At 41.7% G+C, this 25936-nt stretch overlaps 1 protein-coding gene across 1 annotated transcript in view; it reads right to left on the bottom strand.

Annotated features, from left to right (window-relative positions):
* LOC126190882 (nucleosome-remodeling factor subunit NURF301) overlaps nt 1–25936 on the bottom strand; it is a 289288-nt gene that overhangs the window by 237637 nt on the left and 25715 nt on the right. The window contains exons 2-7 of the mRNA XM_049931491.1: nt 24398–24558; nt 18400–18521; nt 12368–12576; nt 11763–11962; nt 11088–11229; nt 3737–3841 (exon numbers count right to left, since the gene is read on the bottom strand). Coding sequence (XP_049787448.1) covers nt 3737–3841; nt 11088–11229; nt 11763–11962; nt 12368–12576; nt 18400–18521; nt 24398–24558 — 939 coding nt within the window. The remainder of the gene's footprint in view (nt 1–3736; nt 3842–11087; nt 11230–11762; nt 11963–12367; nt 12577–18399; nt 18522–24397; nt 24559–25936) is intronic.

The following is a 25936-nucleotide window of genomic DNA, read 5'->3' as shown; positions in this document are numbered from 1 at the left end:
ATAACTACCATCTGGTTTCTGTACAAATTGTAAATAGCCTTTCGCTCCCAGTATTTTACCACTGCCACCTTCAGAATTTGAATTTGAAAGAGCGTATTCCCGTCAACATTGTCAAAAGCTTTCTCTAAGTCTACAAATGCTAGAAACATAGGTTTGCATTTCCTTAATCTAGCTTCTAAGATAAGTCGTAGGGTCAGTATTGCCTCACGTGTTCCAACATTTCTACGGAATCCAAACTGATCTTCCCCGAGGTCGGCTTCTACTAGTTTTTCCATTCGTCTGTAAAGAATTCGCGTTAGTATTTTGCAGCTGTGACTTATTAAACTGATAGTTCGGTAATTTTCGCTTCTGTCAACACCTGCTTTCTTTGGGATTGGAATTATTATATTCTTCTTGAAGTTTGAGGGTATTTCGCCTGTCTCATACATCTTGCTCACCAGATGGTAGAGTTTTGTCAGGACTGGCTATCCCAAGGCCATCAGTAATTCTAATGGAATGTTGTCTACTCCTGGGGCCTTGTTTCGACTCACGTCTTTCAGTACTGTGTCAAACTCTTCATGCAGTATCATATCTCCATTTCCATAATATTGCTCTCAAGTACATCGCCCTTGTGTAGATCCTCCACCTTTCTGCTTTCTCTTTTTGCTTAGAACTGGGTTTCCATCTGAGCTCTTGATATTCATACAGTAGTCAGTAGTTCTAATCTCCCGATTACAAAGTGGTTCACTTTTCTCCAAAGGTCTCTTTAATTTTCCTGTAGGCAGTATCTATCTTACCCCTAGTGAGATAAGCCTCTACATCCTTACATTTGTCCTCTAGCCATCCCTGCTTAGCCATTTTGCACTTCCTGTCAATCTCATTTTTGAGAAGTTTGTATTCCTTTTTGCCTGCTTCATTTACTGCATTTTTATATTTTCTCCTTTCATCAATTAAATTCAATATTTCTTCTGTTACCCAAGGATTTCTACTAGCCCTCGTCTTTTTATCTACTTGATCCTCTGCTGCCTTCACTACTTCATCCCTCATAGCTATCCATTCTTCCTCTACTGCATTTCTTTCCCCCATTCCTGTCAATTGTTCCCTTATGCTCTCCCTGAAACTCTGTACAACCTCTGGTACAGTCAGTTTATCCAGGTCCCATCTCCTTAAATTCCCACCTTTTTGCAGTTTCTTCAGTTTTAATCTACAGTTCATAACTAATAGTTTGTGGTCAGAGTCCACATCCTGCCCCTGGAAATGTCTTACAATTAAATAGATGTAATCAAATCGATAAATCACACCAGTCTTGGCTATTATTTGTATTAACAGCTTTTTCAGTATTAGATAATGACACTTCAATTTTTCACGTAGCAAAATGTTTGACGAACTTTGATGAGGTAATAGATTTTTTCGCAGACAATAAAGCACACCATGCAAAGCTGCAACAAGATTAGAGAGAAAAAAATGCTAGGAACTAAGGATCGAAGAAATATGTACTTTCTTGCTTGTCTCTTGTCTTTATTGGTTTTATGTATGCTATATTTAATTTGATGTCATGCAAAACAGCAAGTTATTAGCTAATAGGCAATAAAGAGTGCAAATTTTCTGAAGAGATCTTGTTCTCCCGATTACAAACAATCCCATCCGCTATTAATTGTGAGATATTTTATTTTATTTTATTTATTTATTTATTTAAAAAATGAAGGGAACGCTACAAACCAGCCGACTGGGAGCAGGAGAGGCACCACAGGACATTTCAATTTCCACTGTCTGAATATAGTTTCATGGCATCCATTACAAAATATACACGTTTCAATGCCACAGAGTGAAATACAGTGACGTGCCATAGAAGAATGCTGTATGAAGAGGCGTGGCACTGCACTTTGGTACACTTAGGACCAAATAACATGTCTTAAATTTCCTCGAACACATATTTTTTATGTTTCAGACTTTTCAGAAAGATGTGTGCTACAAGATGAACATATTTTTGAAAATTCGATTTTTTTTTTTAGTATTGACCCGGTTAGCACATATTGCGGATCCGGGGCTGATGCGCAGAGCAGTCTGAGTTATAATGGGTAGTCTCCATGTGACCCGTGTTTACATTTAGTGATTTTGCTGTTTCCCGTTCGTTTGCTCTCACGTCAAATGAAAACAAAACAGATATCAGTGGCCGGGAGCTATCAAGTGAATTAAAATATATACACATAATTACAGAAGGCTAAAACAGGTTATTAGTTTCAGATTTTATTTTATTTCCACCTTTCTGACAGTCAAGCATTAATCACATTGCAGAACAGCGAAGTTATTTTAGTCTGTTTGCTAAAGAAATTTGACATTTATTAACCTTTTCCGCAGAGGAAGTCAATGTATTTGAAACGAAATGTTTAATTCCACAGTACTGGCTACTTTCAACTGTTCACTGACTTTCAAGTGCATGTTTTCATCTTCTAGCATGTATGGCATTATGCCATAATAAAGAACCAAATATGATATAATACAGCACTGGTGCTCCAAGAAAATATACATCCTGAAAACCACACTGAAAAGCTTAATATCAGGTCGAGGTCTACTTCATTGGGAATCTGGACATACAAATGTGCACTTTAAGTATGCACATTAAATGTGCACGTTTTAGTATAGTTCACGAAATTCCAATGCTCTTGGAGTATCCTCTGATGTCCTTTTTCTTTTATGACATATTTCAATGTTTTGCACGTACATACATAGGGGCTTCCTACGTCATGGTAGCTGCACAAGCACGATGTCGCCTGTTATCTGCGCTCTCTGGCAACTGCTGAAACGAACCTATTTGTAACAGGTTACGGGAAAATATTGCAAATGGTGGTTTGAAAATCATTACTTCCAAAGTAAATATCCTATTATGCAAGTTTAACTGTGTACAAGAATGTACCATGAATTTCTTAAATCACAGAGCGTTGACATAGGTGAAAGTCTTTGCACACTACACTTTTATAGGCATTGCCAGGGTCTTCAAAAAAATTTTCACACTGGGGCCATATGGTCATACTTTTATGTACACATTAATATACAGCACTGTTGAAGCATATTTATCTCATTTTAAATTTCATGTTTTTCAGCAGCTTCTTTCACAACCGAGATAACTGAAGTGTAACACCTGCCCTATGAATTGATTGTCAGAGCACATCTTTGTTCAAACTATATGCACTCCTTTGTAGGCTACAATTTTGTTTCAATACTACTTTATTACATCTTAACACAACTGATTTGCCTATAAAATCATCATCTGAAAATCAACTTCATTTTTGTAAATGACAAAATGATGGTTAACTGATTCTGGGCAATGGTACTGCTTCAATCACACTATCTTCAATCATTTGAGCACTGAACACTGCAGTTTCCTAGAGAGCTGTTAACTCACGCCAGCACTGCTTTGAATATATCAAGTGAGGCTTTTTCCTAGTTTAATACCAAAGCTACGTTGAGAACTATCGTATTTTATAGACTCTACAGTAGAACATACGTTTCTCTGTGGAAAATCATTCTCACCAACTGAACACTGGCCTAGTCATTGTAAATTAGTCTAGAAATCACATTAATGAACTTTACATCTTGTGATCTGAGTATGAGTTGTTGAAAGAATAGCCACACAATGCCTCTTCTTCACACGTAAAAAAATTTTACGAGACTGCAACTTAAAAGTTCGCCAAGAAAAAAATGGACGTATGATGACCTTAGTTTGATCTTTTGGAGACAGAGTACAGTTACAACTCACCATCTTTGCCTATCCTTGTACTGCACTCGTCACCCTCTCTATCAGAATCCAAATCCAAATCATCGTCTTCTGCATCTGATAACATCGAGTTTGTTGAAGTTTTCACTGAAAACATAGATACTTGGTTTGAACATTTGGTGGAGTTTAGATAGAAAATTAAACATTTTATAGATATTTACGTTTTATGGTGGGTGTGGAACAATAGAAACAGCGAACATTGTCTGCACAGTAATACAAATAAGTAGATGTTCTTTATTTTGCTGCAGTAAACCATGCCTATGGTGTAGCAATTCCTACGATGCACAAACCAATACACTGTTTCACTGTAAATGCCAAGAGACAAACAATATCTGTGTTATAACTTCAAGTTAAACAAATATATTTCAAGGAAGACGTAATAAATGAAAGTCACAGATCAAGTAAACAGAGTAAGACGTGTGTACACTTTAACAGTCAAATCATAACTGAGTCCAAGTCTAGCGGCCGCTGGCTGGCTGGCCGCTTAGGTGGCACTGCTGCTGCATGGCTGGCAGACATCGCCGCACGTAGAGGAGGCGCATATCTGCACGGTGGCACTTTGAAAGATTGGCGAGTGACAATACTTTTCCCCCTTTGAATTTTTTGCACAGGTCTTGATGGAGGTGGCCTGTAGATTGCTAACGTCCATAGGTGTTGTTTGACTGGCCATAAAGTCTCGAGGAGGACGTTTCCCATACGGACAGAAGTGTCCCGGACGATAACAGGTCGAGATAACAGGAGACATGGGGGTCGAATCTGCTGGGGCACCCTGCACCAATCTGCCCGTTGTGGCAAGTCCGGTTGTTATAACAGGAGACATGGGCGATGTGTCCACGTCCGTAGGAGAAGGAGGCGAGTAGAGATGCTGTGACAGATGATGGCCATCTGGTTCCTGCATGGGCACGTCTCCTGGTGGCATCAGTTCTTGTGCTGGCACCGATATGATGGGGAGAGGACTGTGTTGTTGAGTAATGAGAGATTCCAGTATCCCGAGCGTCAGGTAGAGCCGAAGGTGGTGTAGTGGCATCCGGAACAGGCGTTGCTGGCACACGAGTCCGAAACTGGTCCGAATGACACACTGCAACATCCGTGTCCGTCTGGATTTCATACAGGTGTTGGCCACAGTGTTGCAAGCCGCCTGCCATATCCCCGTAGCCATACAAGGTCATCGGTGGTGAACCGGCCAAGCGAAGGCACCCACGGCCGTGAGGTGGAAGGCCGCAGAAGATGAAGTAGCGTGCGGGGCTGTCGGCCATGTAAGAGCTCAGCCAGGCTGTGGTCACCCATGGGTGTGAAACGGTAAGAAGCCAGAAATTGAAGAAGCACATCATCAGCAGAAGAAGTCAGGAGTTTCCTCATCTGAGCCTTAAATGTGCGGACCAGTCGTTCAGCCTCACCGTTTCACTGTGGATGGAACGGAGGGGCCGTGACATGCATGACGCCATGACGGGCACAAAAATCCGCAAAATCAGAAGAGGCAAATTGCGGACTATTATCAGTAACAAGAGTAGAGGGAAGGCCTTCCAAAGAGAAAATGCGAGCTAGAGCATTGGCGGATGCCGCGGTGGTAGGCGACGTGCAACGGACAACGAAAGGAAAGTTAGAGTAGGCGTCAATAACGAGAAGCCAATAAGTACCTAAAAAGGTCCCACGAAGTCATCATGAATACGCTCCCAGGGCTTCTCAGGCGAAGGCCATGGTGACAAAGATGACTTCGGGGTGGCAGCCTGTGATGCACAAGGGCCGCAGGCAGCGACCATGTGTACGATTTCAGAGTCGATGCTGGGACAGTACGCATGACAGCGCGCCAGAGATTTTGAGAGAGAGATACCCCAGCGCCCTTGGTCAAGGAGGCGCAAGACTGAAGCATGCAAAGACGCAGGTACCACAACACGCAGCGAAGAATTTTCGGTGGGAAGGAGGATAACACTACCCCTAGCCGTGAGGCGGTAACGCAAAGTGTAGTAGTTCCGCAATGGATCAGAAGTCTTAGCGGACGAACGATCTGGCCAACCCTTCTGAATACAGTGTAAAACCCGGGAGAGGGTAGGGTCAGAACCCATAGCAGCCGCCAGCCGGTACCCGGTGATGGGGAACCCGTCCACAACCCGCTGCTCGGCAACATCCAGGAGGAAACACAAAAGTTCGTCTCTATCGAATGCCAGATCGGGACTCATGGGAAGGCGAGACAGTGCATCAGCATTCGCATGTTGAGCCATTGGCCGGAAATGAATCTCATAATTGAAACGAGACAAGTAAAGAGCCCAACGCTGAAGGCGGCGTGCAGCCTTGTCGGGAAGTGACGTTGATGGATGAAACAAGGAAACAAGTGGTTTGTGATCCATAACAAGATGAAATTTGGATCCATAGAGAAAAACACCAAACTTATGAAGAGCATAAATAATGGCCAAATCTTCTTTTTCAATTTGAGAATACTTTTGATGGGCATCCGTGAGCGTTTTGGAGGCATAAGCAATGGGTTGTTCAGAACTGTCAGAAAAACGGTGTGCAAGGACTGCACCGACCCTGTATTGAGAGGGGTCCGTGGCAAGAACAAGATGCTGGCCAGATCGATAAGTAGCCAGGCTGTTTCAGCATTGTCTTCAATTTCTGGAAAGCCGCATCGCATGACGCGGACCAGTGAAAAGGCACGTTTTTATGCAACAGACGAGATGCAACGGCTGAGCCACCAAAGCAGCAGACGGTAAAAACTTGTGATAGTATGCCATTTTGTTCAAGAAGGCCTGCAGTTCCTTAACAGATGTAGGGCGAGGAAGGGCATCGATCGCAGCGACAGTTTGCTGAAGCGGACGAATACCATCCCGAGAGAGTTGAAAACCCAAGTACGTGATAGATACCTGAAAAAATTTTGATTTCTGAAGATAACACTTAAGACCGGCAGTCTGTAAGACATGAAAAAGTGTGCGGAGATTTTGAAGATGTTAGTCAGTGGTGGAGCCAGTGACAACAATGTCGTCCTGGTAATTTATACACCCAAGAATCGCTGAAAGAAAGAAGGGGCGCTGGCAACCCCGAATGGCAATCGTTGGTATTGACAGAGGCCGAAAGGCGTGTTACGGATCAGAAACTGCTGGGAAGCAGTGTCAAGAGGATGTTGATGATAAGCTTCTGACAGGTCAAGTTAGAAAAATACTGGCCTCCAACAAGTTTAGTGAACAATTCTTCAGATCAAGGCATAGGGTAAGTGTCGATAAGACATTGAGCATTTCCAGTGGCTTTGAAATCGCCACAGAGACGAATATCACCATTAGGCTTAGCAACGACAACGACAGGAGAGGACCACTCACTGGAAGTGACAGGAAGCAAGACCCCGAAGCAGTGAGACGATCCAGCTCCCGTTTGACCTGATCACGAAGGGCCACAGGAATGGGCCGAGCCCGAAAAAACTTAGGCCAGGCAGTGGGTTTGAGTGTGATATGAGCTTCAAAGTCATTTGCATGGCCTAACCCAGGAGAAAAAAAGGGACAAAAATGTCGTCAACAAGGAATCCAATTGAGCATAAGGAATAGCATCAGAGACGAGATTGACAGTCATCTATGGATAACCCAAAAACGCGAAAGGCATCAAAACCAAAAAGATACTCCGCATTACTATGGTCAACCACAAATATGGGAACAGTGCGAATGACAAGATTTGTAAGATACCTCAGCATCAAATTGTCCCAAGAGAGAAATCTTCTGTTTATTGTAAGTCTGTAATTGCCTAGTGACAGGTGACAGGATTGGAGAACCCAACTGAAGATACGTCTGAGAATTGATGATAGTGGCAGCAGAACCAGTATCTACCTGCATGCGAACTTCTCGACCAAGTATTTGGACAGTGAGGAATAACTTCCCTGAAGGGAAAAAAGGACAACACAGAATCAGAATCAGCGTCATGTTCATGAACATCATGTATGTGGACGGATTTGCAAACGGATGACATACGACCCTTTTTTTTTTTTTTTTTTTACATTTGTGACACACGGCCCAATGTTGTGGACAATCTTCTCGTGAATGTTTCGTAAAACACCGCGGACATGAAGGAAGTTGCTGTGGGTTTTGCTGCAGTTTCTTAGAGGTTTGTTTACGGTTAGGCCGAGGCTGCACTTGGGAGTGTACTGCGGCCACGTCGGCCGGCGGGGACACGCCACACGCTTCGTCAACATCGCACAGAGGTTGTATTTCTCCGACGTCGCCCCTTGCCTCTATTTGCGCTCCAGCGGGGCGAGAAATTTCAAAAGACTGAGCGATGGATAGGACTTCATCTAGAGTCGGATTTGCCAACGGAAGGGCACGTTACCTAACTTTCTTGTTGGGCGCCGATCGGATAATAGCATCCCGTACCATGGTATCGGTGTACGATTCTTTGTGAACTTCAGTAACAAATTGACACTTTCTACTGAGGCCGTGAAGTTCAGCAGCCCAAGCGCGATACGATTGATTTGGTTGTTTTTGACAACGATAAAAGGCAACACAAGAGGCTACCACATGCGTTTGCTTTTGAAAATAGACGGACAGAAGTGAGCACATTTCAGGAAAGGACAAAGACGCAGGATCTTTCAAAGGAGCCAATTGCGACAACAACCGAAAACATTTGAGGTGAGATCCATGAAAGGAACAGAGACTTAAATGTTTGTTCGTCTGCGACATGAAATGCCAAAAACTGCTGTCGAAGACGTTTTTCGTAATAAGGCCAGTTTTCCGCAGTCTTGTCGTAAGGAGGAAAAGTTGGAAGAGACAACGACGAGAGACGCCCCGCATTTGATGCCGCGACGAAATCAAGCATCGCATTTGTGAGAAGCGTTTGCTGTTCTATGAGACCTTGCAATAGTTGCTCTAAAGTAACCATGGAAACATGTGGGTCAACGATGGAAAAGAAAAATCACTACCTCATCGCCAATTGTTATAACTTCAAATAGAACAAATATATTTCAAGGAAGACGTAATACATTAAAGTCACAGATCAAGTAAACAGAGTAGGACGTGTGGACACTTTAACAGTCAAATCATAACTGAGTCCAAGTTCATCGGCCGCTTAGGTGGCGCTGCTGCTGCATGGCTGGCAGACAGCGCCGCATATAGAGGACGCGCATAACTGCGCAGCGGCACTTTGAAAGATCAGCGAGTCACAACAATCTGCATAACTAACAGGTGGGCAACTGACTTGTTCAATAATCACACTGCAAAAACAATTTATGCCATTAAAAGCAGGGGTGGTGGCAAGGGGAGGTTATGGGGGCTATAGCCCCCCCCCCCCCCTCCCAATAGAGTATCATATTACACTGGATAAAATGACTTCAGAACTCACTGAATATGTTACTTCAACAGATTTTTTTTTTTTTTATAATTATGTAGAAATATACGTTGCAATGTATTTCAAACACATTTTAACAAAAGAATAAGAGCGGCAAATACTTCACTACCTAAACCAATAAATATCATTTAACTTAAACTGGACATCTTATTATTTATTAATATACATTGGATGTATATTAATGTATGAGTACCACTTACGATAATCAAGAAAGCTAAATATGCCAGGTATGCCTACCAACACACATAAATTGCTGACCCCAAACAAAAACTTCGAAATCGATGGACATCTGGGTCAAATCATATTATTTTCCCAGGCACGCACATACTGTAGACACGTTTCTACCCTGAACTCCAAAACAGTTACCAAAAACTGCTTTAAGCAATACCAAATTTTACCAATTTGTCAGAGGAGGACCTCGACTCTTCTTTTGTTAAGCGATACTCCATTCCCCCAACCAGTCTATATGTACAGGGTGTACATAAAGTCCACGAACACTTTCAATTATTTATTGCACAAGAACTAAACATTGTACAGATGTCATAAATATTGCATTTTGAAGAGAAACTCTGAAAGTCGTCACCCCCCCCCTCCCCCCGACACACACACACACACACACCTTGCCATATCCATCCCAGCATGGCATCGTCAACTGTGGCAGTTGCTTCTTGTATTCTCTCCGAAGTCACACGGAGTGAGATCTGGTGATCGGGGAAGCTGTTTCATGAAACAACTGTGCCCTTCTGTATCACGGCCGATCCTTCAATGCAGCAGTTCTGTGTTCAGGTACCCACGGACTTCACAATGAAAATAGGGTGAAGCCCCATCCTGCTGAAAGATGAATAAGAGTTCATGGGATGCACAACGCACCAATTTCTTTGGACTCCTTATGAATGTCTCTCATATGTGCTCCAAATTCACTTCACTCACATTGGGACGTCTGCTTCTCTTTGCCGAGCACAAGCAACCTGTCGTAACGAATTTGTTGTGCCAGTGGTAAATGGCCTTCCATGTTGGTGGCTTCTTACCATACGTGGTTCTAAACACCCGCTGAACAGCTGCAGCACACTTGTTTTTATCGAACTCCAACATACAGAAAGCTCACTCCGCACCTGAACTTGCCATGTTTGCGACTAGCGCTGACTATCGGCAAATTACCAAACTACACTGTGGCGGTATACATCGGGGAAAAAAAACCTTTCGGTGTTTCTCTTCAAAATGACATATGTATGATATCTGTACAACGTTTTTTCTTGTGCAATAAATAACTGAAAGTGTTCCCAGACTTTATGTACAGCCTGTATTAAGATTATTGCCATATCTTAATTCTGAAACCCTAAGGACTGTATATTATGGATTAACATACCCTTCCTTGTCTTATGGAATAGTACTGTGGGGTGGGACACACCAAACTAATATGAAAAGGGTTTTCATACTGCAGAAGTGAGCCTTGAGGATCATAGAAAATGTAAAACTAGGATCATCTTGCAAACCCCTATTCATTAGACACAATATTCTCACAGTTTATGCCATGTATATACCAGAAACTATAACGCTAATGAAAGAGGATACCAAGATCACAAAAATAAACACTGATGTTCACAACTATGAAACAAGGGATAGAAAAGACTTTAATATGGTTAACAGAAGATCAACTTTAACAGTGAAAAGCCCCTATGTCAAAGGAGCTGTTTTTAATAACTTGTTACCAAAGAAAGCTAAGATATTGACAGGGGATAGTTCTAAAAAGTGAGTCAAGCAGTGGCTTATCCAAAAATGCCCCTATAACATGAATTTATCTTTAATTATAACATAATGAAAAATAATGTAACTAAAAAAAATTGAAATTGTAAAAACTTCATACTTAGTTGAAAATAAGCATGCATGCAAAATTACCTGATAAGAGCAATAAACTGAATTGAAATTGACAATATTCACAATATACATTCATGACAACACTAGTTACTTTCATCAAATATCCCTCATTTAAAATGTACATAAGACAGTTTCTTATTACCTTGAGCTGTCGACGATGTCATAGTTGTAGTTGCTGTAGTAGTCACTGTCGTAACTTCAGAGAGATGTTCTGCACCTTCCCCTGGAGAATATTTCGTTTCTATTGTTGTTGTAGTGCTGCTTGTCACTGTCTCAGATGTTTGCTGTAACCATACACCAAATTATCAGTTTGTGTTGCAGAACTGTTTTGATTAATATTATGTCACTCTGGCCCTTTAACAGCAGATAATCTGTGACTGCATGAGTCGAGCAATAAAAGAGGAGGAGCAAAGTACAGCATTATGCAGCATTCATATGATTTCATGCACTACATATCATCATTATATGCAAATATTGGCACCTAAACGATACAATAGTCACTGAATCACAACTATTTATGTAACTCAGAAAACTAGAATACAAGCAATACTCGATGACAGCATATGTAAAGATATTTTTCAGTACAAAGAACTTATCAATGAGTCACATCATTTATCATATTCAAGTCATAAGGCTCCAGTCACTTACTAGGGCAGTACACTATTCTCACACAAATTCTCTCTCAAAGATTGTAATCTATGAAATACAGTTATGAGCAAGACCATTTCTCAGTGATAAACAAGATAGATGAACATAAAACAAATTACATAACAGAAGTTATGTGTAAAAATATGTTTCTTTTCAATATGTTACTTACAACTGTTATTGGTGAAATCTTTCCCGCTGGATCATTAAAGTCATCTGATGAAATCCTTGAGGATGTATTATGAAAATCATCAAAATCTTCATGCATACGACGAACTTGATCTTCTGCATCCTGCCTCTCCTTTTCACGGCGTTCCTCCTCTTCCCTCACCTTGCGTTCTAACCTTTCTTTCTGAATCTTTGCAAGTGCAGCTGAAATGAAGGTAATATGTTGATAGAGAACAAACTAAATGTTAAATCTTACCTCAGTTGCACAAGAGGCAATGCTCAGTTAAGGAGTAAACACCTAAGGTTTGTAGCAGCCAAACAATGACGGTTATCATATCTTATAAAACTGCTTGCTTCTTCCTGCTTTATAAAAACTTATTTACCATTCATTTAATTTGTATTATTTCAAGTGGCTTGAACAAATAAAAATTTCTCACACCAACAATACTGTCTATCCAATTGTGTATCATACAGGTGATCAAATCCACATAACTGTCTACATAAAGCAACCTAAAGTTATTACTAAGAAAAGAACACACTCTTACACAAAAAGAAAACTTCCTTTTTGACAAAAAATGCTTACAAAAGACAAATTAAATTCTCTCTTACCATTTTCTGTATCAAGATATGATTTCTTGTTGCCCTTCATTTGGTTAGTTATTTTCTCCGTTAGTTCCATCTGACGAATTATCTCATCTTTAAAATCATTAATTTCCCGTGCTAGGGCTGCTTCCATATGTGTTTTATCAAGACTTTCCATGAGTTCTTCAAGCTGGGATTGCGTACTGTAGTACCACGTTTCACCATCTTCACTCTCTCTATGGAAAATATATCATCACTAGATGCTATAAATAATATTAGTAAAAATATTGTATGTTCGTTAGGCAAAGGAAAACAGAAAACTTATAAAAAGAAATCACAATTCTGTGGAACTACCATTTAAGATGTCAATAAAATTAGAAATGCAATATAAGTGATACGGGTGGCATCTATCTGGGTTAGTGACTAGATATCACAGCTATCAGAAATTTACGTATTACAAAGAGGGTTGTTTCCTTGAAGGAAAGTGTTTTAAGTGCATTGGAGTTTACCCTACTAGACTCTGCAACGATGCAATGGGGTGCCCACAACAATAGCACCAGTGCCAAGAGCAAAAATGCCTACAAATTACTGCTTGGCTGACACTACTAAGCATCTCGATCTCCAGCGGTGGCATCTTCAGCACAGGCTATCACCACCCATCCTGACCGTCACAAGGAGTGTGCGCAGTCTACACATTGCTGCACAGATAGCGCAGCATCATTCCCGCCTTTCTACATTATCAAGGTTTGCCGACTATTCCATGGCATTTGCCATTAAGTCAACCATCAAGAAAAGCACCTTCTCCCTTGCCTCGAGTCTGCAATGAAGGTTGCATGCACTGATGCACACAGGGCACCATCACCATCCATATGAACTATGGCAGCTTATTCGGCCACTGCTAAAGCTCCAGCACTCACTTTGTCTGCTGCACCGTTATCACCACCACCACCACCACCACCACCACCACTACTACTACTACTCCCAGTGATCACACTTGTAATGTAAATAAAATAAGTGTTTAGCTGTTGCACGTTGTCTTCAAATTGTAGTAACTTCTACATGTTGCCAGAACTCATGAAAAAGCAGCAGCACCACCAGCCACCATTCCCTCCGTACAAGGAATCAGCAGAGAATGAGAAATTGTACGAAAAGCAGCTCAAACGTCACTATGAAGCTTCCCAAGTATGCTGACACTATAAAAGCTCTATTCTTGTCATGGATTAAGCTGCAAACTTACAGATTTTCATGTAAATTAGCCCCGACATGAGCATATGATTTCGTCCAAGGTAGAGTTTTATCAGTGTAAAAAAAACATCCTAATCAGACCTACAGAGCATGGGCAGGAGAACTACCCACACTTTGACAGAAGTGTCATTTTGTAACTTCGAAACATAAGGAATTATACACTGACAAAATAGTCAGGGACACCATTATTCATTCTGCCCTGGATAAAGAAACTGTACAGCAGGCTTTACAGTTTGGTGACCCACCACTTGGAGAGGTTACAGCTCTAGCATAGGCTTTCTAAGTGTCACAAGCAGCAGGCTAGCAATTAGAAAGGTGGGCTGACATAACAGCTGCAGGCATGCCAAATGGCAAGCAGAGGATGTCAGTATTTGATTTGGATACATTAACATCATTTGGCTTTACAATCACAGATACAAAAAAATTTATGTCACATAAATTGTCTTTTCAGGACTTAGAATCATTAAGCAAGGGATACTCCGACATCTCCTCTGCTGGACTTGGTAGACCTAAGAGTTCACAGCCCACATCATGCTTAAAGCTTCCGCTCGTCCCCACTTTTGCAAATCGCTTACTGTTCCACTGCTCTTTGTAAACAGGTTAAGGAGGAATTTGATGGACTAACAAATTTGGCTGTCACTGAACTAATGCATCTAGTCAATTGGCAACACTACTGGTAGTCATTAAGAAGCCGTCAAGAAAATTAAGATTATGTGACGATTTCAAAATGATGGTAAATGCACAGACTCAAATCATTTCATATCCAACAACACATACAGAAGAATTAATGGCCAAACTAGCTGGTGGGAGATATTTCTCAAAAATAGTCTTGGTAGACACCTACTTGCAACTTCCCTGTTTCAAAGATTTCTTGAGCAACTGAAGCAAAATATACCATGTTGCACAACAAAGGTTGAAAATACCACTTAAGTTTTAGGGTTCTTTTTCTATCATCATGTGTGATACTAAAAATAAACTTGAGACCGAAGCTAACTCCCCCCCTCCACACGGTAGTATATATGAGAAAACAAAGAAGAAGTTTCATATAACATTTTAGAAAACAGCAGTCGAGCTAGGTGTGGTAATATCTAAGTCAGTGCCAAAGTGACACCATACAATACAATGAATGATTATTAGCTTTGGTCTCTTGTTTATTTTCAGTATCTCACCTGACGATGGGCATGTAAGAGCCCGAAACCGGTCATGGTTTAAGCACAGGAAAATAAAGAGAATCTTACAACTGAAGCGGTATTTTCAACCTCTGCTACAATGGTCAGTTGCAGATGTTCCTCCAGCAGGATTGTTCATGCTGTATAAATTATTCTTGATGATGGTAATAACGGGAATCTCCACTGTGGCAACATCTATGGAATCTACAAACGCTATTCCACACACTTCAAGAAGCAAGGTTGAAGTATAACCTACAAAAATCAAAGTTTTTTCAGCCATCAACTGAATATTTGGGACACACAATTTCACATGCATGCATCAAACCAATGACCACTAACATAGAAGTGATCATAGCACTACCGCGGTCAAAGAAAGAACTGATATCTTTTCTAGGAAAGTTTCCTCCTACAATACATTCATCCCAAATGCTTAAAAATTGCTCAACCGTTGAATCAACTAAGCAAGAAACGTACACCATTTGTGTGGAGACAGAACTGTGACACCCATTTCAAACTTGGGAAGTCTGCCTTTGCTCAGCTTTGTGTTTAGCTACCTTTCAGTCTACAAACAGTTCACAGCTGTGACTGACACCTCAGACTACTGGACTAGTGCCATCTTAGCATATCTGTATTCTGACAGGACTGCAGAGCCAATAACTTACACTTCCAAGACATTGAGAGCTGCCCAAAAGAATTAGTCACAAGTTGAAAAAGAAGCTTGAGGCATTATATATGCACTCAAGAAATTTCACATGTTTTTGTACAGAGTGAAATTTCATTTTATAACAGACCATGAGCCTCTCACATCACTGTACAGCCCCTCATCAAGGCCACTAAATAAAACAGGTCATACATTACACTTTTCTTAAGCAGATTTAATTATGAAATTCATTTTCATACCCCAGACAAACACACAAAAGCAGATGTTCCTCTCAGCTACCAACGGGTCCCAATCTGTCATCCAACAAAAAAGATGTTTTATGTTTCCATCTAGATGAGAAAGCACTGTTAACAACAGACACATTCTCAACTACAGGCATGCACATAGCAACTGCCATGGGTAGAGACCTCGTCTCAATGTTCATCTCAACATTCTGCGGGCTTTGACAGAAAGCTGCCACAACGGAAAAAGGATCCACTATACCAACATTTTCAGATATGAAAGCGATTGATTTTGGTTAATGGAGTAGTGCTGCTAGCTACGGAACATGCATCAACACATATAGTCATACCCCTATCATTACACAACAACATTCTACAGCTTCTGCATTACGGCCACTGGGGGATATCTAGGAGTAAAACACTGGCACAATGATATGTATATTGGCCAGGAGGTGATAACTAAACAGAACAACTGGTCCAGTCATGCAACACATGCATCAAACAGAAAGCCCAAGAAAACTTTTTCTACATGGCCTACACCGCACACTACCATGAGCACAGGCCCACTTAAGACTTTCTGGACCCCTTTCTGGGAACAAATTAGCATATTCCTACTCGCGATGTGTAGTTCGCCCAACTTCAACAACTGGAAGAAATACCATTAAGACCTTATCAAAATGTTTTCATTTTAAGACCTTCCCCAGACTTTCAACCCCCTGTTTACTTCATAAACCTTCAGAAACTTCTGTGCCATGAATGGCATCCAGCACATTAGAGCTCCATCTTCATTCACAATCCAATGCTGAAGCTGAGCGACTGGTGTGAACATTCAAAACACATATGCAGAAGTGCATCGGAGGCAGTTCCGTGGAAAATGCTTTAACTCGATTTTTAAGTTCTTACACAGCCATGCCCATGGGAGACCAAGAGTTTAGCAGAACTTCTTCATGACTGCTAGCCGCTCAGGCTGCTTCACCTGCTGATGCCAGCCCTACACTCAGCGCTGGCACCAGCACCAGCACCGCAAGCACTGGGCACCACAGTCTGGGCACAAGCATTTGGACAGGGTCCTGGTGCTCATCCAGCAGCAATAGGGATGCGAGTTGTTTCTACTGAAAGGGGCTGACAGGCAACTCATCCAAAACCTCAACCGACAACAGCTGCACGTCACTGGGGAGTCGCCACCACCATCTCCTCCAGCCGATATGGCACCTTCCTCTCATGCACCTTTCTATTCACCTCCAGTAACATCCATCCTGGAGCACCTGGGGTCCCCTACCCTCACTACTTTTCAACACTCTGCACCACCCACATCTTCTAACAAAAGCAACACAGACGAAACATCTTCCAGGAATCTACAAGAGAAGGCTGATGCATCTCTGTCACCAGCCAAGGGCCTACCTACCGTCGTCCAACAGCCAACTGGATCCAAACCAAATAATTTCCAGCCACACTAAGGCATGCTATACTGCCTAGGGCCCCCACCACGAGCATCTTTCCAGGCAGCACCTGTGCTTTGCTTGCTACACTGTGTCTCTGGGAAAACTGATGCAGAAGTGGCATCACCACCAGCAGAGACCCAGTGAATGCCCAGTTATGAGCAACCTAGTCTCTGTCCACGCAATGGTTGCTCCTATCCGGGCATCTTCCAGACCTACAGCCTCCAGCCAGCATACAGTGAGCTGGTAGAATCATCAGTACTCAGCAATGACATGGATGTCATGTCTGTGGGGGACTACCAGCACCTCAGGTCTCGCATATTTTACAGCTGATGACCAGTCGTGTCTCCCCCGATGAGGGATGGATGTAGTAACCCTTACACATCACCACATAGCAGACGTTACTAGGCCTCTTCTTCTCCAGAAGTGGCACCTCGAGCAGAAGCTATCACTGCCTTTCACAGCTGCCACATAGTGTGTGCATAATGTACACATCGCTGCATAGACAGCACAGTACCATTCCATCACACTCCCAGCATGCTACATCACTGAGGCTCACCCGCTGTTCCATGGCATTTGTCACTGGAGCTGACCAGCAGGAACAGCACCTGCCACCTTGTCACAAGCCGGCGATGAAAGTTGCGTGCATCAATGCACACAGAGTCCTACTGGCAACGACATAAACTAAATCGGCTTATTTAGGCTGCTGACAACACTCCAGCACTTACTTCATCCACTGGACTGTTACCATCCATCATAATCTAGTGCTCTGTGCATGAACTACCTGGTTCTTCAACTGGACTCTACTTTGGATTTGCTGTTATTAGATTACTTTTATCGCCTGTGAATAAAGTAATTCTTTAACTGCTCCATGTTTTCTCCCTGTGTAGTAGCCACTACACCAAGGAGCACATCGTGATAATTATTGTGGTTGCTCGTATTACAACATGCTGGAGAAAACAAATAAAACTAAGAAAAGGCAACCACACACCTGAAACTGACTGTGGGCAATTCGTAGACACACCATGACAACAGAGAATACTTCTTGTTTAACTGGTAAAATAATGGCAGTTTTAAAGCTAGTGACATTCTTGTGCTGTTACACGTGTCTACGCACCACCACCAACCTGCTTCCAATACTGTCTGATTTTTCCTAATTTTACTCTGTTGTGGATGTTCAATATACTAGACAGTGGTAATTAGCCACAGACAGTGAAGGACTACTTCTAGTGGAGGAGGACGAGAAGGGGGAGGAGACAGATGCAAAAGAGAGAGAGAGAGAGAGAGAGAGAGAGAGAGAAACCAACACCAATATAATACTTACACGAATATCCGTCTAGCCAAAAACCAATACTTCCGTCCATGCCGATCAAATCCCAGATGTTCTTGTCTGCACAAGTTTCCTGTCTTTTCAACATCAGGTATGCAATCCGTCACGCCAGACACCTATAGATAACATAAAATTATGTTGGTGTTACCTATCTTTATAAAAAACAATCTTCAGTTCAATTGAAGTAGAAGTGAATCATGTTTACCAAACTCCAGAAAGTAATTCTAAATATTCTGAAAAGTACACAATAGCTGTTTCATTCCCAATACCTTCAAATTAAGAAGAAGTAATGTTTCATACTTAATTATGATTAGGGTAAATCAAGATCATGTGCAATTCACGAACATGCAAAATAAACACAGTCTGACAAGTTCTCCACCTTCTGAAGGATTTTCACATACAGATTCTTCTCAGAACATCGTAAGCTGTTAATAATGCAGCTCATGCGAGTGTCACTTGTCCAGCAGTCAAAAGCAAAAAGAAATTCCAGCAAAAATCAATTCATCAAATAAAAAGATCAAATTATTTCTATTAATGGTGTACCTCCCCTTTCACATTAATTAGTCTGAAAATGGAAATACAAATTTGGCTCAGCTGTTTGATTTCACTGAGCTGTTAAGAACCAGTGTATTCAACGAGGCAAGGCTGTTGGCTGCTCTGCCTCAGATAGAATAGGATACACCTGTGATGGGGCTAGAGGAGGATATGCTACATTGGTAAATTGGGCAGTTTTGCATCTGGGTCTTCCGCAGGTATATGACCTCTGTGGCAAGAGGCTGGGAGTGGGAATGGCAAGGATATGGACCACAACGCTCTGTAGGTTGGGAGGGCAGCAGAGTATCACTTCAGGAGGGATTGGAAGGATCATGAGAAGGGGGTCTCTCATTTCTTGGCATCATGATAGATAACTGAAGTCCTGAAGAAAGATGCGGTTTACATGCTCCAGTTTGGGGTGATACTGGGTGATTTGCAGTTGGTTCTTAGAAGGTGGTGTGAGGATATGGTGTGGGATATCTGTGGACTGGGTTTGGGGCGATTCCTGTCTGTGAAAGCCTTTGAAAGACATTCAGCATATGGGCAAGAGAATTACAATCACTGCAGAAATGCTATCCATGGGTGATCAGGCTAACTGGGAGCAAGTTTTTGGTGTGAAAAGGGTGACCAGCTGTCAAAATGCTGGTACTGTTGTTAGTTAGTAGGCTTGATGTGGATAGAAGTATGGCTGGAGCCATCACAGAGGTGGAGGTCAACGTCCAGGAAGTGGTATGTTGGGCTAACGTCCAGGAAGTGGCATGTGGGGATAAGAAAAACAGGTGAAGCAGATGGGACAGAAGGTGGTGAAGTTGTGCAGGAATGATGAAGAGGTGTCTTGGCTCTGGGTGCAGATCATGAGGATGTCATCAATGAAACTAAAGCAGACAAGAGGTTTGGGTTTTTTGAAGGCTAAGAGGGTTTCCTCTAGACGATCCACAAATAAGTTGGCAGAGGGGGGTACTGTGTGGGTGCCCATGTCAGTGCAGCAGATCTGTTTGTATATCTTCTCCTCAAAAGGGATGCAGTAGGGTTTGAGGATATAATTAGTACAGGTATAAGGAATGGTGTAGGGGTCTGGAATTGGAAGGATGTAGGGAGACACAGTGTTTGATGGCAGCAAGACCATGGACAACAGGACCCACTCATTGTCTAATCTCATCCCCCAGACTGGGGCAATTAAATTATGTCCTTCGCTAGATTTTCAATGATCCATCCACATGCCACTCCTACTCGAAAACTCTTGCTGCAGAGCTCATATGCCTGTGGGTGAACAAGGTGCAAGGCCTGCCTGATTCACACACCGACTACATCTGTCATAAGCTTATCCTAACCCATCAGAGGCAAGACCAACTGTGAAAGCAGCCATGTCATACACCAGTTCTGCTGCAATTTCTGCACAACATTTTATTTGGACATGACCACCAGCCAGCTAACCATGAGAATGAATGGGCACTGACAAACTATGCCAAAGAACAGAGTTGACCACCAAGTGGAGTAATACACAGCTGAGTACTACATGCTAGAGTTCAAGGGTTGTGTTACAACCTCTGCCATCTGGGCCATTCCTCCCAGCACCAGCTATTCTGAACTATGCAGATGAGAGCTATCCTTGCAGTACATTCTTCACCCCATAATCCCCGACTCCACTAACAGACTGCACTCACACCAACTTTCCAACATTCTCCCCTTCCTCTGTTCTGACATTCACTCTCAATCCACACCTTCACATTGTCATCGTGCACCGCACAAACTCACCAGCTTGGGTTGCCATGTGTCACATGTCTACTCCACACCTGCTGCCCTATCTACATCTACATCTATACTCTGCAAATGATTTCCTGTTTCATTCACACAAGCAGTGTGGGAAGAATGACTGTTTAAATGCCTCCATGTGTGCTGTAATAAACCCAGTCTTATCCTTACGATCCCCATTGAAGCAGCGATACACTGAATGTTGTACTATATTCTTCAAGAGTCGTCTGGTTCAGTTTCTTCGGCATCTCTGTCACACTCTCCCATGGAGCAAACAAATCTGTGATTGATTATGCTGCCCTTCTCTGTATGTTTTTACTATCCAGTGCTAGTCCTATCAGGTAAGGGTCCCACACACTTAAGCAATATTCTAGGATGGGCTGCAAGAGTGACTTGTATACAGAGTCCTTTGTAGACTGATTACATTTCCTCTGTATTCTACCAATAAACTGAAGTCTGCTATCTGCTTCACTCACAACTGAGCCTATCTGATCATTCCATTCCATCATTCCATTTCATCACTTCATACCCCTACAAAGTGTTACACCCATGTATCTGTATGAGTTGACTGCTTCCATCTGCGACTCATTGAGATAGTCATAAGATGTTACATTCTTTGGTCTGTTTTCCACATTAGTATCTAGCACACCTGCTGCCTCCCTCTCAGCTGCCGGGTACCCTTCACCAAACCCTCTTCCTGTTTCCAATCTCTTTTTCTCTTTACCCACCCCTACCCGACAACACCTCACCCCAGAACACCTACTGAACCCCAATCCCAGAGTTATATATTCAGCCGGCACAATGTAGTTGTGCAGGTGTGTGTGTGTGTGTGTGTGTGTGTGTGTGTGTGTGTGTGTGTGAGAGAGAGAGAGAGAGAGAGAGAATTAATATACATTATTCTAAACAATTATCCATTGTAATTCTTCAGACTTTCACACTGATCTGTTGGCATCTTGAAGCATCTGGTATTCCACCAGATATCAGCGTCATTCACACACGATATTTCAACGTGACTCTTTATCTTCATTGGGAGTTATCTGAGACTGCTCAAGGAGTGGAATGTGTCCGGTATACATACCTTCTGCCTTCCCCTCCATGGTCTGTTCCAAGCATTTCATTTGCTGTCCATGCCCACTAACAGCATCACTAATCATTCCCCCTTTGGTCTGGTGCCCCTGGCCACACACTGGTATTCCATTTTCAGTCCTTTGTTGTTCCAGGTGTCTCATCTGTGGTCCACTCCTGCTAGAAACACTCTTAGGTACCAGGCCGAGGGCTTGTGTTTCATCTATAGTCTAGTCCACTTGCCTGCTTCTGGTTTTCCATTTTCAGTCAAGTGCGGTTCTAGGTGTTCTCCTCAAGGTCCACTCCTACTAGAGGCAACCTGTGAAGTTCCATCTTTGGTCTGGCATGCCTGGTGCTCTGTCTGGGGCTCATTATCCACGTCCACATCCTCAGTTCTTCTTCACAACCCCCTATTGTTCTGAGGGTGTGGACATGAGGAACGAACCCCAGATAGAGCACCAGGCACACTGGATCAAAGGTGGAACTTCACAGGACACTTCTATTGGGAGTGGACAACAGAGGGAACACCTAGAACCGCACAGGATCTAAAACTGAACACCAGCGTGTGGATAGGCACACCATCCAAAGAGTTGATGCCTAAGGATGCTGCTAGCAGGCGGGGACTGTAACTGGAATGCCTGGAACAGACTGTGGAAGGAGAAGGCAGTAGTTATAAATACCGGACCCATTCCACTCAATAAACAGTCTCGGATAGCACCTGATGATGACAATGAGTCATGGTGTCGAAATATCATGCATGAATGATGGTGATATCTGGCAGAGTACCCAACATCTCAAGATGGCAATCACACAGTGCTATCAGGAATATTAACAGATGGCAGACATTAGGGAATGTCAACTGTGGAGTCAAAAATTTGGAAGTAGGGTGGATGGTGGAAAAATATGAAGTGGACATTGGTGGAAAAACACATAACTGAATGTATGTGCCATTCATTGAGCATAAATGTTATCAGACTGAAAGGCATGAAATTTCAGATGTTATCTATCGGTGGCTCCAGGACCTTATCCTTTTCTACTTATTGTATTTCATAGTTCGAAGATACTATTTTCATATCTTGTGGAGTTCTATGAAAAGTACTGAATTGTATGAACTGAGCCTTGTCAAATGTAATGATAAGTCATTTATCCTAAATCCATACCTTTACATTTTCAAATATTTCATTATCTGTGCCCTTTCAGTTATGGGACATGAACTACTCATTTTCCTATACTTAAATTATTTGGCAAAAAACAAGATTAGCATCTTCTAACAGTGCAAAGGAAGATCATTTATGCAAAATGAAAACAACAACAGAGAAACCGAAATAGAACCTGTGGTACAAAATGTTCAATAGCTTCAAATTCTGAATGCTTATTCATTTGTAGATGGAACTGAACACTCTGCTTTCTGTCATGCAGATGAGATAAAATGCATTAAGCTGTCATGTCTACAAATCCATGGTATTTTCACTTGGGCATGGGGATCTCCTGATTCAACAACTGAAAGCTTATACCAAGTCACAAAAAGTTGCCACTGGTATTCATTTCTGATTTATTGATTCTAATATATCATCCACCAAGATAGATATACTTCATCAGCCATAAAAGTTTGAGACTGGATTAATAAAAAATAGAGAAAAGTTGAGCTAATGGTTTTAATGCTTCAGGTATTCTTCTACATGATCTGTCCCCACTTGAATACAACATGCAGAACATTCTTACAACCATGTGAAACTGTCAGAAAACTCATTCTTTGGGATGAGGTTCAACTGGCACTTCACACTGGCTTAAATATCAGTTATGTCATCAAAGTGTTAACCATTCAAGTGAAATTCTGGGCTGCATCGTTTTGTAGTAGGTTATTATTGATAATACCAAGTCTTGTCACCTATGATATTTTTACCAAAACAGAATTGTACACATTTGTCACAGCAGGCATACATATGTTGTCATTTTTGTTTGGGAGTCAAGGTATACAGAACAAACTTTGCACACATTTTCCTCTCTTTCAAACATTCTGGGGTGTGTCTTGATCACTTAGTTTAGAGATGTTGCTCCATTGCGATTTGTGACCCGACAACACTGACATACTAAGGCCTCACATTTGCTACTTAACACTGGCTGCTCACAACTGATTGGTTGAATGCACAACTGGTTTTTACAGTTGTTAGTTCAAGCTGCCACCGTAATTACTGTGCTGATATCACTTATACATCAGGAATATAATCAGTGTCACAACTTTTCAGCTGGACAATGTGGTCTGTCCAGTTGATAGCCCTTTTTGAAATCTAAAATATTTGCTACTGAATAAGTTTTTCTGTATTAAGTTATTATGTGCAATCTCTTCAAAAATTTTGAAATAATGGCAATAACGATATGGGGTGGTAATTCTTTGCTGATGTTTTATCTCCTTTTCATGAAGCAGCTTGACATCATCACATTTAAGCCTGGGAAAATACCACTATGGAAACATTAATTACGTAAGTAACTTAATATATTGGCAAGTCATGAAGTGACGTGTCATTCAAATGGATTACTGCTACAAATGTCTCTGTTAAAATCTGAATGAACTGTTAGAGATGTTCACTTACAAGAGACATTTCACTGTGTCCTTACAAGTTTAATATGATGCAGCTTATACCTTGTGTGCCCTGCATACGCCACATTGCCAGTCTTCCTCTGGAATATCTTCCATTGGTGGATCAATGCAGTCCAGATGATATACAGCTGGACATGTTTCACAACAAAGCAAATCCCCCAGCCGGTGACAAATTCTGCAGTGATCATCGTAATGGATATTGCCTGGAATTTAAGAAAATACACGAACATAGAGGCATCTTCAAATACGCATACACCTTTTTTCATTCCATTGCTTCACAACACAAACAATTTTTTTTCATTCAGACTTTATTCAAGAGATTATACGAGTTTGCAAAAACATAAGGTACCTAAATATACATGATTTCTTCTTTCCACAGTTAAAATGACATGAAAAAGGCTTCAAATGGTACATGTTATAGAAGAACCACTGCAACTACACACTGGCTAAAGAAGTGCATTAACCTGGTTAAAGAGATATAATTAAAAGGCACTCCAAACCACATTATATTATCTTAATTCATTTCAATCCAAGACTTCCTTCATGACTCAGACCCCACATAACAAACCACTTATGCGTAGTATGTGCTGTTTAGTACCACACACTATGTGGTAACCTGTGAAATATATCATCATCTTAGCTTACACTACAATAAATTGTGATTACTTAGGTTACCAAAAAAATGGAAAGTCTAGGATGGAATGTAACAATATTATGAAAAGGATAGTTGCTACTCACCATATACTGGAGATGCTTAGTCACAGGCAGGCACAACAAAAAGACTGTAAGTTTGGCCGACAATGACTTCGTCGAAAACACACACACACACACACACACACACACACACACACACACACACACACACAGACACACACACGACCACAGACTCTGGCAGCTGAAGCCTGAAACTGGCTTCTGCTACCAGAGACTGTGATTATGTGTGTGTGTGTGTGTGTAATTTCGACAAAGTCCCTGTTGGCTGAAAGCTTACTTTCCGACAGTATTTTTGTTGTGCCTATCTGTGACTTAACATCTCCGCTATAGGGTGAGAAGCAATAGGTTTATGCTTTACCATAATTGTTATTGATACTGATTGAAACAGCAAGTTTACTGTTACGGTCACAACTATTTTATTTTGTTTCCACTATGTGTTTAAGACATTTCAGTCTCCATCATCAAAGACACAACTCATGCATGTCACATTAATGCATATGGATACATCTGATGACACACAGCCAAATATAAAATGAATTGTGACAAATAACAATGAACTTGCTGTTTCAATCATTCTTAAATATGTTTCTGCCTATAGCCAAAGAGCTATTTTAAGAAAGGTAGCAGCTCCGCTTTGAAAGTTGACATTAAAATCCACAGAGCTGAGACAATTACACACTCGTCCACATTACTGTTTCATAAAGCTGTAGGGCAACATCTACATCTATAGCTCCATATAACAACAATATGAAACAGGTGGACTGAAACTCACCACATGGAGGAGAGGCTGAATGGCAGACAGGCATAGTGAAAAATACTGCTATATATATTACTCAATATTATTCAGCTTTGAGACTGAGTCCTTCA

This window comes from Schistocerca cancellata, chromosome 1 (genome assembly GCF_023864275.1).
Source record: "Schistocerca cancellata isolate TAMUIC-IGC-003103 chromosome 1, iqSchCanc2.1, whole genome shotgun sequence".
In the NCBI taxonomy this organism is placed as follows: domain Eukaryota; kingdom Metazoa; phylum Arthropoda; class Insecta; order Orthoptera; family Acrididae; genus Schistocerca; species Schistocerca cancellata.
Note: the sequence above shows the minus strand (reverse complement) of the source record. Positions and strands in the feature narration are given on the sequence as shown.